The sequence below is a fragment of the Carassius carassius genome, chromosome 43 (assembly GCF_963082965.1).
Source record: "Carassius carassius chromosome 43, fCarCar2.1, whole genome shotgun sequence".
Classification (NCBI taxonomy): Eukaryota; Metazoa; Chordata; class Actinopteri; order Cypriniformes; family Cyprinidae; genus Carassius; species Carassius carassius.
Genome location: NC_081797.1, coordinates 14591909 through 14611416, shown reverse-complemented (window position 1 = coordinate 14611416; position 19508 = coordinate 14591909). Strand labels below are relative to the sequence as shown.

The 19508-nt window shown below is 38.9% G+C and overlaps 2 protein-coding genes across 2 annotated transcripts; one reads left to right on the top strand and one right to left on the bottom strand.

Annotated features, from left to right (window-relative positions):
* The first annotated feature begins 242 nt into the window (after nt 1-242).
* Nucleotides 243-13064, top strand: man2c1 (mannosidase, alpha, class 2C, member 1). The gene is made up of 26 exons (XM_059536890.1): nt 243-418; nt 672-797; nt 869-992; nt 1068-1138; nt 1217-1394; nt 1489-1678; nt 2708-2814; nt 3017-3127; nt 3212-3304; nt 3918-4034; nt 4120-4215; nt 4327-4472; nt 4673-4796; nt 5344-5465; nt 5542-5627; nt 8540-8701; nt 8864-8949; nt 9041-9132; nt 9224-9328; nt 9455-9611; nt 9690-9833; nt 11408-11517; nt 11626-11705; nt 11786-11925; nt 12017-12120; nt 12193-13064. Exons 1-26 carry the CDS (start codon nt 318-320, stop codon nt 12305-12307), a joined length of 3087 nt encoding a protein of 1028 aa, XP_059392873.1. The 5' UTR covers nt 243-317; the 3' UTR covers nt 12308-13064.
* Nucleotides 12613-18380, bottom strand: neil1 (nei-like DNA glycosylase 1). Its single transcript, XM_059536889.1, has 11 exons — nt 18286-18380; nt 17130-17622; nt 15576-15695; nt 14112-14214; nt 13930-14023; nt 13624-13745; nt 13500-13527; nt 13353-13417; nt 13068-13266; nt 12875-12976; nt 12613-12785 (listed from the first exon to the last, which is right to left on the bottom strand). The coding sequence occupies exons 2-11, from the start codon at nt 17585-17587 to the stop codon at nt 12736-12738; spliced, it is 1341 nt and encodes a 446-aa protein (XP_059392872.1). The 5' UTR covers nt 17588-17622; nt 18286-18380; the 3' UTR covers nt 12613-12735.
* Between the last annotated feature and the right edge of the window lie 1128 nt (nt 18381-19508).

Here is a 19508-nt window from a genome sequence, read left to right as displayed (position 1 = left end):
TATAATGATATTAATGAGATGTAATACTATAATAATGAGATCTTCCTATAGCTAACAGAAATGAGAGAGAAACCCTGAAAATAAATACATACCGTGCATCACATTTTAGACAATAAAGCATGAAACAGAACTGAATATCACCTTGCTGTAGTTGTTTATGTTGTAAAACCTGAAGCAATGGCGTCCTCTATTGTACACTGACCGAAGCGCTCGGATTTACAGCTGATTGTTGTTGTCAAAGTACTTCCGGGTTAAAGTGCAGACACACGCGTCTGCAGCAGATCTCTCTTGATTCATAACTACTTTAGTTTTTAATCATGTACCACCAACCCGTGCTGAAAAACAGACGGACTCTCCTGGAGCGAGCGGAGAAGTTTATCTCTGATATATATTTCACAGACTGCAATCTCAGAGGAAGGTAAGCCAATGCACTGTTTCTTTCTATGCATACTATTGTTTGGTTATTTAATTTTTCATGTTTTTGCAATTTTACTGGACGTTTTTCAAATTAAACTTGTACATTTTACTCTATATATCTTTAAATAATTATTATATAGTAGTTATTTTCTTTTAAACTATTCCTTGAATGTTAATAAAAGACCTTTAAACCTTGTTTACTCTTGTTGATGGTTTGTTATGAGCAGTGATTTAAACACTCTCATTTCCTGCAGACTGTTTGGAGACACTCATCCGCTTCAGTCCATCTCTGTGTTCCTGTCGGAGAAGCGTATTCCTTATTCAGAGGCCGTCCAACAAAACTTCCAGCCTTGTAAAGTTGGTGACGCATTCGGGCCCACGTAAGCTGCATCTAAGGTTTACTGTCTAACAGACTGTATATAGAGGTTTATTGCCTGTGAATGTTTCCCAGATGGTGGACGTGCTGGTTCAGAGTGGTCTTGAAGATCCCCGAGGCCTGGAGAGGGAAGGAGGTGCACCTGAGATGGGAGAGCGATGGAGAGGGGATGGTGTGGCGGGATCAACAACCGGTCCAGGTCAGGAGACCAAGGCCCACATCAGAATCTCATGAAGGATTTGCAGAAGGTTTACGAATGTGAATTCTTTTTCAGGGTTTGACCAAAGAAGGTGAGAAGACCAGTTATGTTCTGACCGAGTGCTTGAAGGATGGTGAACCTCAGGGGTATGTGTGAAATTTAAAAGAAAAGCCTGAATTGATACGCATGTGGTTCAATCCTTACGTTTTAATCTCAATTTTCAGCATTACCCTGTACGTGGAACTTGCATGTAATGGACTTTTTGGAGCCGGGCAAGGTTCCATGATCGCCGCCCCCGACCCAAACCGGAAGTTCACTCTCCAGAAGGCCGAGCTTGTCGTTTTCAATCGAGACGTCAGAGAGCTTCTCACTGACTTTGAGATGCTTGTGGATATTGTCAAGGTATTGTCACACTTTGATGTTTAAGTTGGCTGGGAATCAGAAGTGTATGCACTAAATGCATGTTCCTGGTCTGTTTTACGCTGCGTTTGGACAGATGCTAGGAGAAGGGGAGCAGCGCGGATTCCAGGCCTTGTTTACAGCCAATGAGATGGTGAATCTATGCGATCCAGCCAATCCCAGTTCATTTGCTGCTGCTCGGAGTCTAGCCCACAAGTTTTTTGCCCAGAAAAATGGGGAGAGTCAACACGTGGTGCATGCCATGGGTCACTGCCACATTGACTCAGGTAATATTTAATAAATGTTACTTTACTTCACTACTTATGACACAAAGTAATTTAATGTTTTATTTATACAGCTGTTGTTATGCTAAAATGTAAACTAGCCTTCAACTGTTTTATTTTTTTGAAGAAATTATTACTTTTTTCAACATGGACACATTAACATTAAAATTATTACAAAAAATCTATTTAAATAAATGCTGTTCATATATATATATATATACACAGTACAGACCAAGAGTTTGGACACACCTTCTCATTCAAAGAGTTTTCTTTATTTTCATGACTATGAAAATTGTAGATTCACACTGAAGGCATCAAAACTATGAATTAACACATGTGGAATTATATATGGAATTATATACATAACAAAAAAGTGTGAAACAACTGAAAATATGTCATATTGTAGGTTCTTCAAAGTAGCCACCTTTTGCTTTGATTACTGCTTTGCACACTCTTGGCATTCTCTTGATGAGCTTCAAGAGGTAGTCACCTGAAATGGTCTTCCAACAGTCTTGAAGGAGTTCCCCGAGAGATGCTTCGCACTTGTTGGCCCTTTTGCCTTCTGTCTGCGGTCCAGCTCACCCCTAAACCATCTCGATTGGGTTCAGGTCCGGTGACTGTGGAGGCCAGGTCATCTGGCGCAGCACCCCATCACTCTCCTTCTTGGTCAAATAGCCCTTGATGCCTTCAGTGTGACTCTACAATTTTCATAGTCATGAAAATAAAGAAAACTCTTTGAATGAGAAGGTGTGTCCACACTCTTGGTCTGTACGGTATGTGTATATATATGTGTGTGTGTGTATGTCCACAAAAATATCAATTAGCATATTAGACTGACTTCTGAAGGAATATATATATATATGTTGTTTTAAATGGTAATCATTTTTTATTTTTACTATATGTTTTGGTAAAATAAGTGCAGCCTTGGAAAGTGTAAGAATTTTTTTCAAAAGCACTTAGGTCTTACTAACTCCCCAAAAGTGTCAGTTACAAATATTAGATCATGTTGGATGTTTTCAATCCCTTTCTCAGCTTGGTTGTGGCCATATGAAGAGACCATCAGGAAGTGTGCGCGCAGCTGGGTCACTGTGATCAGACTGATGGAGAAGAACCCAGAGTTTGTCTTTACATGCTCACAAGTACGTTTCTGACTATGCATACAAATTTTCTTTCTTTTTAGGCACAGTGACAAAGAACCCTCTTCACATCCAATGGAAAATGCTTCATAAACTTACTAAATATTGTGTTAATTCACATGTAAAAAAGGTTGTTTTTAGATTAGGCTACAAAACAACAGACATGAATGAAATGCTCTCATCAGAAGCACACGTGTATGTTCAGGCACAGCAGTTCCAGTGGGTGAAGAGCTGGTACCCGAGCCTGTTCTCAGAGATAAAGCAATTTGTGCAGAAAGGCCAGTTTATTCCGGTCGGAGGCACATGGGTGGAAATGGTAGGATGAAAATATTTGTGCACGTTTCTTCACCTCATTCTGTTCAGAACAAGTTAAAATATCTTTCAAATTTCTTTGTATCAGGATGGCAACTTGCCCTCTGGGGAATCTATGGTCAGACAGTTTCTACACGGGCAGAACTTCTTCAAGGTTGAATTTGGACATTATTGTAAAGAGGTGAGGTACCTCTATTTGTCAAAAAAAATTATGTACATTCACTTCCTGTGACTCAATACAGTTCATACCATTTCTCTACTTGGTTATCAGTGTTGATGCAGTTGCTTGCAGGAGTTGCAAGGTTCCAGGTCTTGGATGTCTTTTAAAAATAAATCTGCAGTTTGATAGGAAGGAACAGATTAAGAAAGAAAAACAGAGTGCACATATTTTCTCTGCCAAGGCTGAGTAGGTCTTGAGAACCTGAAAGGAGGGCACATGAAGCTCTGTATCTGTCAGACACAACCCCCAGATGGGCCTTGACAAGAGATAATGAAACAAAACCTTTCTTATTTCTTTTAGATTACGTTTGACTCATTTATTACTTTAATTTAAAAAGGATCATCTTGAGTTGTATCAGTATGCAAACAGAAAGAGAAAGAAAATATATTCCATTCTTTGTCACCAACAACATGAAGTGCATTAAACATGACATTGTCATGTTTGGGTTGAAAGACCAATACTTAAATTATAAAAATGTTCTACAGATTCATGTATTATTCTAGTAACTGTTCTGAAACACAACCAAACAAACCAGCTTCCTGTAGTAAATCGCTGTCTGCTGTATCTCACACAGTTCTGGCTGCCAGACACGTTCGGTTACTCAGCACAGCTGCCTCAAATCATGAGAGGATGTGGGATTTCTCGTTTTCTTACACAAAAGCTGAGTTGGAACCTTGTGAACACATTCCCAGTATGTACCTACCACGTCTGTACACGTAAAACCCCCTTTTTATGGTTGTTTTGATGTTTAAAAGCACATTTCCTCTCTTCACCAGCATAGCACATTCTTTTGGGAAGGTATTGATGGTTCGCTGGTTCTCACTCATTTTCCTCCGGGTAACTCTTATGAGATGAAGGGAAAAGTGGAAGATGTAAGTGTGTCATCGTGTGATGCATCATTTGAGAGCTTAATTTGACTAATACTTAAATTTATAATTTAAGAATTAGTCCTTCTCATTTCTCTCTTCTTTGGCTCAACACAGCTGATTAATACAGTGAAGAACAATAAAGATAAGGGACGAGCCAATCACAGTGTGGTATTGTTTGGTTTCGGAGACGGGGGAGGTGGCCCCACACAGCTGATGCTGGACCGTCTACAACGTGTTCAGGACACTGATTGTCTGCCAAAGTCAGTTTCCTTTTTGTCTGTCTGAGGGTGTAACACAAAAACACAAATTTCCTGCTGTGTATTCCAGATAATATAATAAAACTAACATTCAAATGCACTTAACCTGTGACACAGTTGCATGACGTCAGTGCTGAATGATTACCAGAATCAGTGGTCTTTATTTAGTAATGATTTGAGATGATCGTGATTGTGTCATCAAGGGTCCACATGTCAAGTCCTGATGTCCTGTTCTCTCAACTGGAATCAGACTCATCCCTCCTCTGTACGTGGGTTGGCGAGCTCTTCCTTGAGCTACATAATGGCACTTACACCACACAAGCAAAGGTGTGTTTCCATCTCTCAAATCCCATTAGTGCTCTTCCAAATCGATGAGTGAACTTGCATCTGCATTAATTTTCAATGTTCAGTGCATGATTTGATAAAGGGGCATATAATACACATTTTTTATATATATATATAGAGAGAGAGGGAGACAGAGTCAAGTTTTTGCACTTGAAACAATTAATTTTGTTTGGCATGACCATTTTCTATTTCTCTGACATAACAGGCTTTTGGGTTACCATAACTTTAAGGGTGTTTAAATGACCTCATTTATGATTGGCTAACCTCCTCTTGAAATTGTAATTCACAACATGATTCATCTGGGTTGGGTTTCCTAAAAGCATTATGAACCTATTTTCCTCATGTACCCTGTACAATGGTATCAACCACTGCCATCTATGGTCTCTACAATCCACTTAACTCATGATGGTTTCGAGAAACCCAGCCCAGATATATAAAGGGAGTGATTATTTATTAATATGCCTTGTGTTCCAGTATAAATACTATGTCAGTGTCTGAATGATCATGCCATTTAATTCTTTTTCTGTAGATAAAATTGGGAAACCGCCAATGTGAAGCTTTGCTTCATGACATTGAGGTGGCTAGCTGTCTGGCCATGTGCAAAAGAGATGGCTTCAAATACCCAGCATGCAAACTTCAAGAGCTGTGGAGGCAAGTGCTAATGCATAAAAGATCCTGGTGATAATCACATAGCTGAGATATCAAGTGACTCTCTGGTGTTTTTCAGATTGCTTCTACTCAATCAGTTTCATGACGTGATTCCTGGCAGCTGTATTGAGATGGTTGTTGAGGATGCGTTACAGTACTATGACGGTAAATCATCTGCCTTTACTATTGTCTGTCTAGTTTCTTCTAACCCTTGATTTTAGAAGAATAAGTAGTAGTATTAAATTAATAGTTTAAAATCCAATTATTATATTACTCACCTTTATGTTGTTCCAACTCTTCATTATTTTCATTCTTGAGTGAAAAATAAAGGATGTTCTTTTTCATACAAATCAAAGTGAATGGGGACAATCTGTGTCTAGCTTTAAATATGGGGGAGGGGGATCAATCTAAAAAACATACCAAAAAGTAGTCCATAAAATTCATGCCTTGTATTCTAGGTCTTCTGATATCATTTTGATGTAGCTTTGTGTGGGCAGTATATTGAAATTTAAGTCTTGTTGCCCTTCAGCAATCTCAATAACACTTCTGCAAACTCAAATTTGAGCCTCATGAGAACCAGTGGCACTCGATATTGCTGACAGCAAATTGAGTGTAATGTATCCTCATATGGCATATTTGAGAGCTATGGTGGAAGAATAAGAATTTAAATTATGAATTATTTATCTCACAGTAATAGCAGATTTCTCTGTGCATACAATTTTAAAATACACATTAAAGTGCCCCTATCATGTCTTTTCGACTATTCTCTTTCATGGAGTGTGTCATGTAGCTGTATGTGAACATAAAGTATCTGCAAAGTTGTGAAGCCGACAGTGTGCGATAAATAAACATATTGTCTGTCAAAACAAAAATAAAAGCTTGCAATCGCCTAAACAAGTCATCAGAAATTTGAATCTTATACTGTTACATCTCTACGTCACAAGGTAACACATTTGCATAATGTTCGCCCATGTTTTAGGTCGTCAACTTGCCTGCCCACAAACACAGTGAAATTTCTGTGGTTAACATAATTTGGAAAAGACGTTGTATCCTACACTGTGAGAGTTGTTTTATCTCATAATTACCACAAACTTACCATTGAGAAATGTCCTGGTCCAGTCGTGCTTGTGAATCAGTCTCTTGTCGATCAGCCACTATCAGACATCATCAGACTCCGGCTCGAAATGATAAGCTATAATCCACATCATCTTTTCTATGTATTGACAAGTCTCCAGGGCTGTCATTCTGTCATGGCAATGAGCTTTCATTTCCGACACGCTCTGTACGCGGTAGACCAATCCAGAGCTGTAGAGAGAACGCTCTATGGTTCTGGACCAATCACAAAGGACTGCGCCATCTGACCAATCACACCAGTGAGGGCTCACGGAAAGGAGGGGTTAGAGAGACTGATTCTTTGAACTGCTTTGCACCAGTCGTTTATGAATCACTTAGAAATTAAGAAAAAACTTTTTTTTTGTTGAGAAAAATGTTTTTTGACCTTGCATGCATGTAAACCTGTTTTATGAGACTCATAAAACAATATTAGCAACCTTAGAAATGGCATAATAGGGGTACTTTAAAACAAAAAACACATGCCCTCAAATGGAAACACATTTACTAAATAAATGCTTTGATGTGCCAAAAAAAAAGTACTAAAAGCATAGTTCACCCAAAAATGAAAATTCTGTCATTGATTACTTACCCTCATGTCGTTCCAAACCTGTGAAACCTTCGTTCATCTTCGGAACACAAAATATACACAAAGATATTTTTGATGAAATCCAAGAGCTTTCTGACCCTCCATTATAGACAGCAACCTAACTACCACGTTCAAGACTAAGAAAGGTAGTAATGTTAACTGTAATGTAATGTTAGCTTTGAGGATATTTTTGTGTGCAAAGAAAGCAAAAATAATGACTTCAACAATTTCTTTTCTCTTTTTGGATGCACATTTACTATACTATGATGCATACAAAAGTGAAAAAAGGTAAAAGTGACGTGACATTCAGCCAAGTATGGTGACCCATACTCCGAATTCGTGCTCTGCATTTAACCCATCCAAAGTGCACACACACAGAGCAGTGAACACACCCGGAGCAGTGGGCAGCCATTTATGCTGTGGCGCCCGGGGAGCAGTTGGGGGTTCGATGCCTTGCTCAAGGGCACCTATGTCGTGGTATTGCCGGCCCAAGATTTAAACCAACAACCCTAGGGTTAACTCTCTAACCACTAGGCCACGACTTCCCCAAAATATGTGTGCATTCCTCTGCTTGCGAACAAGCCACAGCACATCTGGGTTCTTCATCAGAATGATGACTCCTCCATCAGTGGTACTTTTGTGAACATGCATTGAAAACTGACACGCAAGAGAAGAAATTGTTGAATAAAGTTGTTATTTTAGTTTCTTTGCACATAAAAAGTATTCTCGTAGCTTTATAAAATTAAGGTTGAACCACTGAATTCCCATGGACTATTTTTGCTTCTTTTCTCAGCCTTGAATGTGTCAGTTGCATTGCTGTCTATGAACAGTCAGAAAACTCTTGGATTTCATCAAATATATCTTAATTTGTGTTCTGAAGATGAACGAAGATCTTACAAATTTGGAACAACATGACAGTGAGTAATTAATAAAAGGATTTTCATTTTTGGGTGAACTATCCCTTTAATTTGCCTCAACAAATCACCCAACTAACCAGTGGACCAATAATTATTGAATTTTTTCTATATGCTCTGATATAATTTATTATGCAGGAAAAATAGTTTGGCTTCCCCAGTTGCAACAACTATTAAGTAAAATTGTATGGCTTGAAAAGACTTGGAATATAATGCATATGGGAAACAGATGCGTAAACATTCTGCCTTTTCAGCCCATTCTTTTATGTTGGGTTTGGCACGACATGAGGATGAGTAAATGATGAAAAAATACTGATAATATGCTGAAAGACCACAAAGTATGAAAAATCAAACAGGACTTGTATTGCATCTTGATTATTCACAAGATCGCCTTCACTTCCTGTGCCTCTGATATGCCCAATGGACTGCATCATCAGAAGACCTAACGAACTTCATGTTTTCAGAGATACGCACCACAGGGTCAAGACTTCTTCTTGCTGCTTGTGAATCACTAGGATCAACTTCAGGGAAAGTTGCAGGAGCCAGCAGAGCTGTGTTGAATACTTTACCTTGGGAAAGAACTGAAGTTATATCACTGCCAACGGAGGACACCCAAACAAGATTAGGTACTTTCCACAGACAAAACCTATTATTGTTTAATTGACCTTATTTTCCGTCAACCTCAAAGATATCTCCTACTCATATCTAATAATAGGGTAAGATTTCATTAAAGTAGAGAAAGACCCTTTGAAACATATCCCCTATTATGGTCCCTACCTTTCCTGCAGCCTTGGTGAAAGTACCTAGCGTGGGCATAGCTCAAGTCACAGAGACGGCAAACCCTAAGGACTCTGTTTCAGTCACAATCAAGGTACTTGATTCCCTTGGAAATATTCCATCATTCCATGTTTTTCTGCAACCCACACATTTTTGTCATTCTGTGTGTTCTTTGTGTGGTACAGGACGATGGGACTATTATTATGGAGAATGGTCTTTTGAAGGCCACAATAGACCAAACTGGTCGTTTGATGTCTCTGCTTTTGCTTCAAGCAAATAGGTGAGTCATAATGTTGGGCCTTCACGAAAAGTGCAAAATCGTATAAGGTTGTTTACAGTACTTACTGCAAGAAATGATGTTATGCCTCCAGGGAAACGATTTCTGAGGGTTACTTTGGGAACCAGTTTGCATTGTTTGATGATGTGCCTCTGTATTGGGATGCCTGGGATGTGATGGACTACCACCTTCAGACAAGGTGAGCCCATTTCTTCTCACTGTAGTGGGTGGGATCAGATTCTGATCCAGTGTGAAACTAGCTTTGAACTCTGTATGAACCAAATTTAAAGTCATAATCTTGATAGCAATAACTCTACATTCCTAGGAAGCCTGTAATTGAGGTCATTGAACCTGCCAAAGTGGTGAGATCAGGGGGACTTCAGGGCAGCATCTCCTTTTTTCTAGGAATTAGCGGAAAAAGCACTATTAAACAGGAGATTCTTCTGGATGCTTGCTGCCCTTATATCAAATTCAACACGCAGGTAGCAAAGATTGCTATCTTATGCTTGATATTTAATCAACCGAAAAAACTTGAAGCATAATGGATATCTTGTTTCCAGGTGGACTGGGAAGAGTCACATAAGTTTCTGAAGGTGGAGTTCCCCGTGCAGGTGCGCAGCCCAAATGCTAGTTATGAGATCCAGTTTGGACACCTGCAGAGGCCCACTCATAGAAACACATCCTGGGACTGGGCTCGCTTCGAGGTAGTGTTTACTTGGTTTAAACATTTTTATACAAATTTCACCCTCAATCCATGCAGTTCTTGTCAAGAGTCCACTTCCTAGTAGCAGTCGAGTTATAGTGTACTGTGACCTCACCATTGTGGGTGTGGCAAAGGGCACAACAACCCAGCAAACGTGCCCCTTTGGGGCATGCAGGTATTGTACATAATCGACCAATCATGGGGCTGCATGTGAGAAGGTGAGATCTAGAGGGAACGATCAAAGCGATGCAAATATGCGCACATGTTTGTTTGTTCGATTGACTTGAAGCGTCGCTGCGCACAAATCCAAGGAAAAAAAAAAACGAAGTGCGCCACAATGCTTCAAGTCAAACGAATGAACAAACACATGAAAGCGATTCGAAAGCATAAGGAGCATCATGAACGTTACACAACGATCAACCTGCACAGTGCAAATAGCCAAAACCTGGATAATTTAGGCAATATTAAAATCCTGGCTGGGACGTGTCCCGTATGAACGGCGCATATGGTCACCCTACCTATAGAACTACTGGAGATGTAAGTTTATGCTGATTGGACGAACACATACAAAACACTAGCTACCTGCCATTTTTAAAAAGCCATGTAAAAATATTTTATACAAGAAAATTAAAGACAAGGATAATAGTATTTTGTTAACTGTTGTCTGCAGGGTTGTGTTCTTTTCTCAGACTCGATATGTAACACTGCAGGCTTTTAGATTTTCATGCTATTTCAATCACGTAAATTGTGCCTTTACATTCCATCTCCGTCATCACGAAACCCATGACACAACCCACCTACATTCACTGGTTGTTGATGTTTGTAAATGCTGCGAATAATGACGTTGCTGTTGGCTGCTTCAGAGTTCCTGCTGCTGCTGCGAATGCAACCAGGAAAATGGCCTGAGGAGGAAATTGATTCTCTAGTTCCTAGAACTAAATGGTGCGAAAGCTCCTAGTATGTCTACACAACTAAGTATGGGCTCAGTGGGACAAGTGTGGGCTGGGAAGGGAACATGGTGGCCACAAAGAGGTCCTTATGAGAGCCCTTTAAATACATTAATTTATAAACCTCCCTGTTTAATTTATAAGACTCCCTGTGGCAGGGTTGGGCAACTATGAAGCTTAGCTCCAACCCTAATTGAGTCTGCATGAAAGTTGACTCTGAGAGTTGCCCAGCCTTGCTTCATGGTCTGTAAACTCAATGGAATTAGTGTCACCAAAGTCCACAAGTATTTTGTTTGGGACACTTTTTGGCAAGTGTATATTTCAGTAACTTGTTTACTGAAAAAACACACTTTAAACCATGATTATTTAGCTCAAACTGGGGGTGGGGGGGTGTTGGTCCAATGAATGCCCATGCACGTTCTACGCCAAAAACACCAGACAGTGTCCTTTCCAATAGGACAATTGTTTCTTTTAGTTCAACAGACCATGCTTCCCAACGCCCCTGTGTGATGGACACTGCAGTTTCTCCCATGGGTTTCTCAGCCATATCTCCTTCTTATAACATCTGTGGTTTTATGTTCTTTTGGAGAACCTTACATAATGTATGAACTTATGCTTCATTTAATAGGTGTGGGGACACAAATGGGCTGATCTGTCTGAGCATGGCTTTGGCGTGGCTCTTCTTAATGACTCCAAATATGGCTACTCAATCCATGAAAACATCATGACCTTGTCCCTGTAAGCTACCCACCCAGAATGAACAAACATAGCAGTATCTTTGAAAAACAAGTACAGACAGGGCATTAAAATATTATATTTTGGTTAACATCACAATTTTTTCCACAGATTGCGTGCTCCAAAAGCGCCAGATGCCAATGCAGATATGGGTAGTCATAATTTTACCTATGCCTTGATGCCACACACAGGTTGGTACATCTTCTTGAATCTAAAAACCATTATAAATAATTTTCAGACAACCATAAATAAAACCAATGCATGTGAAAAGGCCTCTTCCAGGATGCTTCGGTTATCCAGTACGCCTACAACCTGAATTTCCCTCTCCACGTCTTTGATGGCGTCATTGCTGAACCCTGGAGTGCATTCTCTGTAAACTGTCCTGCTGTCATCCTGGAGACAATTAAACAGGTGCCCATTCATGAAATGCCCTGTCTGTGACCTCTCCTAACATATTTTGCCCACTGTGTTTAGCACAAACTCTGTTTCCTTTTTCTCACAGGCGGAAAGCAGAGAGAATGCCCTACTTATTCGCCTCTATGAGTCTCACGGAAGCAGCGTGACTACAACTTTGTCAACTTCCCTTCCCATACAAGAAGCATGGCAGTGAGTAAACAATTAATACTAACATTGTTGTACTGTTAAGAACATTATTCTCATAGGTAACTGTCTTTACAGTTGTGATCTCCTGGAGCGTCCTGATTCCAGTATTCCAGTGTCAAAGACCTCCTCTGGAATGTCCTTAACGTTCAAACCCTTTCAGATCAGATCTCTCCTCTTAATTATACAGTGATCCATTTAATGGCATATCGATCATGATGGTACTTGATTCACTGTTTTTCATTAGTAGCTGATGTTACTTTGGAAAACTGTGGTTTATTATATTCATACACATTTTCACAAAAAAAAAAATCACTCAAACTTTATTTTTTTATTTTAATTTTTTTAAAAAGTCTAAGATTTAAGATGTATTACTTGGTTCTTTTTCCTGTCACCTCTTTGTGAAATCTAATGAAAAGGGTAGTTAATGTGGTTGATTAAACACTAGAAGTAAAAGATAAGGCCCCAAGCAGCCATTTAACACAACAAGATTTTAGATTTGATTACATACTGTATATATGAAATTATTACTGAATATAAAAAGTCTGGGTGGTCCATTACAGCAGCTTGCTGACTTCAGCTCTTGGTCAAAAGCATTCTGATGATTTGGTCTGAGTGACATCATTTGGAACGGCCTCCTCGTGTGCCAGTTATTTTCCGCTGTGGCTTTGCTAAAATAAAATCCACAGAAGGATTATAATCACAAGATACAACGGCTCACCGAGCACAGTCAGCCTCTGTATCAAGACTGAAGGCATACCTTTTGTTGTGGTTTTCCTGCAGGCTACAGAATTCCTTTTAGTTTTTATCTCTTCTTCCACATGTTGGCTTTTGATTGTATTAGTTCCAGTCTTTGGAGGAACTTAAGAAATGACAACATCACAGTGTAATCAGGATCTGAATACAAATAATACTGAAAATAGCCAAATAAAAAGTGAATGTGAGATTCTAACCTTTTGAGCTTCTCTTTCCTCTTGTTTTCGGCTTGTTCTCATCTGCAGGTGCTGCATTGAACTTTTCTGTGTTTGTTTTCTGCCTTTTTGAAGCATTTTGTGTTTTGGACTTTGCATTTTCTTTCTTTACCTTTACGGTTTCCTTTTTCTTAACAGGTTTTGCTTTTGCTATGCTGTCGGTGCGTGTCTTTTTGGCTTTCTAGAGTGAAGCAGATGTTGTTTGATGAAGTTCTCGTATCTGTTCATGAACTCAAGTGCTATAAATGCAAAGTAATGACATCTCACTTTTGAATCAGTGTTATCGTGGTCATCTATCTGCCTTTTCCAGATAATTTTGCGAGATTTGGCATCTAATGGAGAAATATTTTTAGTTGCATTCGACTTTAACATTCTTAGGATCAATCATCTGTTTCTATTGTAAAGGGATTTTACCTTTGGGCACCATAGGACCGGGGTCCCCCTTAAAACAAAGCAATTAATGAATCAAAATCAGACTGAACTCTAAATGCGTCTCCAGGATTAGAATTAAGATTTGCAGAGAATTACCAACACATACTTTGAACCAAATTGTCCGTCCATTGTGGTCACCTAATGAGTTCATTCCTTCCACACAGTAACATCGCATCCAGGCTTGAAGCACAGAATACTTCCCCTTTGCTGGAGCATAACCATTTTCACCTTAGGGTATAAAAAATGAAGTAAAAAAGCAGATGCATGGATGCTGATCTAAAACTAAAAATGAAATGTCACTGACACTGGGATTTTGCACAAGTACCATCATGCACAAATTGATCTTACATGTAGCATGTACAACTGTGCAAAATCAGTTAATAAATCACAGTTGGTTCCAGTATAAACCCACCCAATTGCACCACTTCCAAGGGAACAGTGTGACACAAAGAAAGAAGGTCTGGGGTCTCAGCCTTCACCACTTTCTTTCCGGTTTTCTCTGTTGACTGAATGAAACCGTACAAAGAAATGATTTATGCCGAACAAAGTGCATATTAATACACTTAGAAAGACAAGAAGGTCAGATTCCTTCACCTCTTCAACTGTAATCTCCTTTTTAACCTTGTTTTTATCCTCGTCTTTCAGTTCAAGTCCCTCTAGAACTGTCCGTGCCTTCACAAACGGAGGGGTTTGTAATCTGAAAAGAATGGGGAAAAATCTGTTACTTTTCCTCATAATTAGATTTAGACTGGCATGATAGTAGGCCATCAAAGAGAGGTTTCATGCACAATTAAGTAAATCATTGGCGGATTTTTCAGCTAAACAATGTGGTTTTATTCTTAAAGCTGAGATTTAGAAATGCACTTTTCATGATTTTTACATGATATATTTCGATTGCCATTCACGTTTTACCAGCAAATGGGGCTGATTGCAATAGCGACTTCACATTTTTATTTCTTCAAGCAACAGACAAGAAAGAATGAAAGTGTATATGAACAAGAAATGCAATATAGCATCAGAAGTTGTTTTAAATTTGAGCAAGAAACAGAATGATTTGACTTTTTGTTTTGTAGTATTACATAAAATCAAATAATAAAAAATCCTTTTAAAAAAAATGCATGCAATCAATTTATGTAACGATTAAAACATAAAGGTGTTAGAGTATGGAGGACCAAAGCTGCAAAAACTAAAAATAAATAATAAATATATGGAAGAATAAGTAAATAATTACAATTTATTACAAATGAACCATATTCGTTTCTATCAAGTCATTTATTTCCTTAGGTTTTTTTTCTGTCGTTACATTTATTTTATTTTTTTGCTGATTTGGTCCCCCATATTTTTATTTATTTTTGGAGACTCGCCACGATTTTAAAACTGATCGATTTTCACAAAGGCTTTGTTGAATAAACCTGAGTAACGTTACGTGCTGCACATTTAATGATAATAATTCCTTACATTTATATGTTTAAATATCAAAATGAGGCACGGGTGTTTTTATATCACTATTTCTGAAGGAAGACTTGCATGTTATATGCCTGATAACGCAGCGTTTGTGAGCGTAGCTCTGCTTTGTTTACAGCTGTTACTGGGGAAACCTCTATTTCTCGCGCTTTATGCATCTCCTGCTCGAAAATAATTAATTTGCATTTTCATTAAGTCCACCTGATTTACGCAGCAAACATATTTTGTTTATCAAAAGAAATATCTACTCTAGAGGGACTTGGCTGTTGTTATTGATTCTATTTGGAAGTCTACCGGAAGTTAAGTTAGGGCCATAAAAGCGTGCATGTGCAGTAACGTTTGTTTATGTTGTTGCCGTTGAAACCGTCTATAGCAGTTGCTTTATATTAAATCATTATGAATTTTTAAGATAAAATGTATTGACAATCCTTAAGATGAAATTTGTTGTGCTTTTCAGACAATTTTGGGAAGTGACATAGATCAGCTGTTGAATGCAATGTTAGGTGGGAAAAAAATGGTCAGTTCCAACTGATGGCCAGCTGACCAGTGCATCTCTGGTAATTCAAATCAAGAAAACATTAGAAATTGAGTTACCTGAACAAAATCTCTGCTCGAAGATAGTTCCCGATCCCATTGAAATACTTCTGATTTAAGAGCACCTCGCAGATGGGTTTGTCAAATATCTTGTCAGACACATTTGAAAGAACATTCTCCCTGAAATATTTAAATAAGCAGTTTTTGTAAACACAGATAAGCCAACAACACGGTAAACTGAACTTTTCATATGAATTGCAACTGCTGAAAACAGTGTAAAAATACAAAACCAGTGACACATTGTGCACAATATCAGCATCAGGGATGGAAATTAACTTTTTTGTCCACCGGCCACTGTGGCTGGTGGATTTCAAAATCTACCAGCCACTCAATGTTTTTACCAGCCACTTTCTTGTTTTTAACCGACAATGTGTAAATGCATGTGAAAATGAATACTACAAGATCTACAATACTTAAGCAGTTTATTTAATCTCAAGTCTCAATGAAATACTGACATTTTCACTTTCAGTGATGCTCAAAAATGCTGCCTATCTAGGCAGCTTACTAGGTTTTGAAACAGCCGACTCTTGCTGAAGCAGCTCATTCTCTCAACTCCGTAGCCCAACCGGATGATACACTGCACTGTTTTCGTACGCATTAATAATGTTGTATTTAATTCCAAAGGAAAGGATTCAAACATGTGTAGTGATACAATGTTGTTTCTACATAACAACTTACAACCCTCTACGGACACCTTGGCAATTGAATCGCCATTGGCTAGTAATTATTTTAGTTTACATGCCAGTCAGTCAAGCTTTATAATAATCAAGTATCACTTAAGAATAGAACTTTAGTAATTAGAAGTAAACTTGATAACCATGTTTGAATGCTTATTAGTCGTTTTAACTGAACATTTTAACTGGACTGGTGGTGGTGCTTTTTTGGTCATTCAGTGTTTCTGTAAAAAAAATGTAAAAAAAATAAAATTACAACAAAAAAATATATACTGATAAGATAATAATAATACGATTCCTACTAATAAAAACTATAAAACACAATAAGGATTACTAAGGATTAATGAGCTGCTGGGTTCATGAATATTAATCAGGTTTTGTGCGTTTCCTTGAACTGATTTGCTGAAATCAAAACAGGGACGATAATAGGTGAGCGCCAGCCAATTAGATTGCCGTTCGCACATTAACTCCACTCACTACCGGAAAACCCAGCTGTTCTTAAAAGCTGACGTCTTTCATAGGAACTATGAAAGAAACAATGAGAAACTATTATTATGATAGAAACAAATAATATTGTTTAAATGTAGCACGTCAATCCCTTCTCTCTCTTTCTCTGTGTGAGTGTGAGAGAGAGCGCTGGCGATCTGTGCTCCTTAACATTAGTTTACGGTACATTACGGTACAACATTCTGTTGGTCAGGGTGGTGAATTCAAGTCAAAATGGGCGAAATCTTAAATGAGGGGAGTCTTTTTGCACTGACAGGAAACTCCCGATCCCTGTTGGAATGACTTAATTGTACCAGTGAAATTGTGCTGAGAATGACAAATATGACCACACCTTTACAGTCAATGCATTGTGAAATACATTTTTCTCTCTCACCTAAAGCTCTCGTATTCAAACATGACGCAAGGCCCTCTGTCTTTCTGCCATTTCCCATTTGGATGCCAGCTGCCAAATCTGCGGGTGTCCTCAAAACTCAACACCCTGGGTGGGTTTTCATTAGTGTAGAACCGCAGATGGGCGTGTTTGGGAAGGTCATCTACTGAAGTGAAGCGGAAAAACCCTGACATCCCAAATCGGAAAACCACATCCATCGGCTGCTGGGACTGATGCTTGGTGACCTTGCGTTTACCGTCGTCATCATTTTTAATGGGTGTGAGTGTGAGTTTAACCTCTTTTCCTCTGGAGTGGGCTTTGATGCAGTAGGCATCGCAGCAGAATGGGACCTCAGGATTTTTACTCACTTCAGATTTCTCTACGGCTCCACTAAACACAAGCCCTTCACACATCTTGTTGACATACAGGCTGGCCAAATGCAGCTCAGGGCCTTCTGGCATTCTTGAGCAGGAAATGAAGACAGGGCGTCAGAAACCTACATGTGAGACAGCGAGGGTTCAGATGCTGTTACAGAGAATCAGGAACAAAATAAGGCCTAAGGACTTCAATAAGTGATAGTAAAGTAAAAAATAATACTTTTACAACGAAATAGGTAAAAGAGTTGAACATTTAACCTAACTTAAGATGTCAGTCTTTAACAATGATGTAATAATTTCATATTTCACATAAATTCACAGAACTTGTGTAACAGGACTAAAAGTTGCTCGCCAAATTTAGTCACCTCTACAAAGTGTGTAAATATTTAGATATGTGATTCTGTACTTGTTTTCCCGCTAGTTGTCACAATTTTATTTTTTTCCAAATAGGTGGAAATCCTTTAGTAACCGTAATGTGCCTCTAAATATGCTTTAAAATATAGAGACACACCAAAGTGAACAGTAAATAAGAGGACAATAATAGCATTCAAACTGCTATATGAATATGTGTACACTAATGACAACACAGCGTTCTCTGCAGATACTACAGTCTTCAGGAAATCTTTCCCTCACGCTGAACGATGCTCTTATGAAAGTGTGCTGTTGGTGCTAAGCAACTTGTACATGCAAAGTTAATGAATTGTCGAATAGCTGTGTGCTCAAAAAACAGAAAGTCTAATCATGTTCAGCAAATCGATGAGTAAATTAATTTACCAACCCACCTTTGCTCCTCAAGCTTGTTGTTATATAATCAGGGAAACTCGCGCGGTATGTGCTACTGTTTATGAAACGGACACGGGAGGATCATGGGAGTTGTAGTTTATTTCTATTTTTTTCTTACTGTGGGTTTACTGAATATTTTTATTTTAAAGCCAAACTCTGTTAAATTAGTTTTAAACAATTTCCCCCTGAGGAATTCTCAAAACAAATAATTTCCAACTGGGCTCGATAAATAGTCTCAAGCCCAATAAATAATAATAATAATAATACATTCTTTAAGTATTTTTTAAGGGTTCTGAATATGCAGCAATGAGACAGACACTTTCTAAGCTTTTTGTATTATTTTATTTATTCTCTCCTTTAAAAAAATAAAAGAAAAAGAAACGATACATTAACAAAAATACACATTACATTAACAGACAAATACATGAGGTGAGTTAGTAGTAGTAGCCCTTTATTGTCACTAGTCACAAATACCAGCGAAATTAGCCATCAACCTGTCCATACATACACAACATACATACAATGGGGTAGACAGAACAGGAAGACAGGGAATTGAGGAAGAAATACAGCATAACAAGTGAGGAGAAAAAAAACAACACCCAGACTATGCTCCTTTTGGGAGTACAGTATGGGAAACGAAAAACACCTCAGCAACAAAAGCACATACACCATAAACACAAGACTTTGCAACTGGGGACGGAAATTGGGGGGGGTCGAGGTAATCCAGTGCAGACAGCAGCCGTCCTACCCTGCAGCTATTAAAGCGCTGGTCACGGACCCGCTTGACAGACTGGCGGTACAAAGCGGCGAAGGCGAGGGATTGGGGGAGGTTGGGGGTGAATGCATATCTGTATCTGTGTGTGTGTTAAGAGTTTGTGTATTTGTAGGCCTGGAGAGTTGCGATTCAATCTAGGTGCCTCAGTCCGCAGATTGTGATAGCGTCAGAGCAAGTTGCCATGGAGACAGCCTTGTTCAGGTCCCAGACAGAGTCAACATCAACAGGTGGAGGATGGGGGGAGGAACGCGAGAGCGTCTCACTGCAGAGCTCTTCCAGGGTTGTTGTTGTTCCAGCATTGGCCTTGGCCGAGACCAGTGCTGGTAGAGGGAAGCCGAAAGAAGATACGATTGCAATTGTTTGGTCTTGGGGCGAGTAGCCGCATTCCAATTCCACGGCTACTCTCTTTGTCCATTTCTGGTCTCCGATCGATCCAATTGCTTTTCC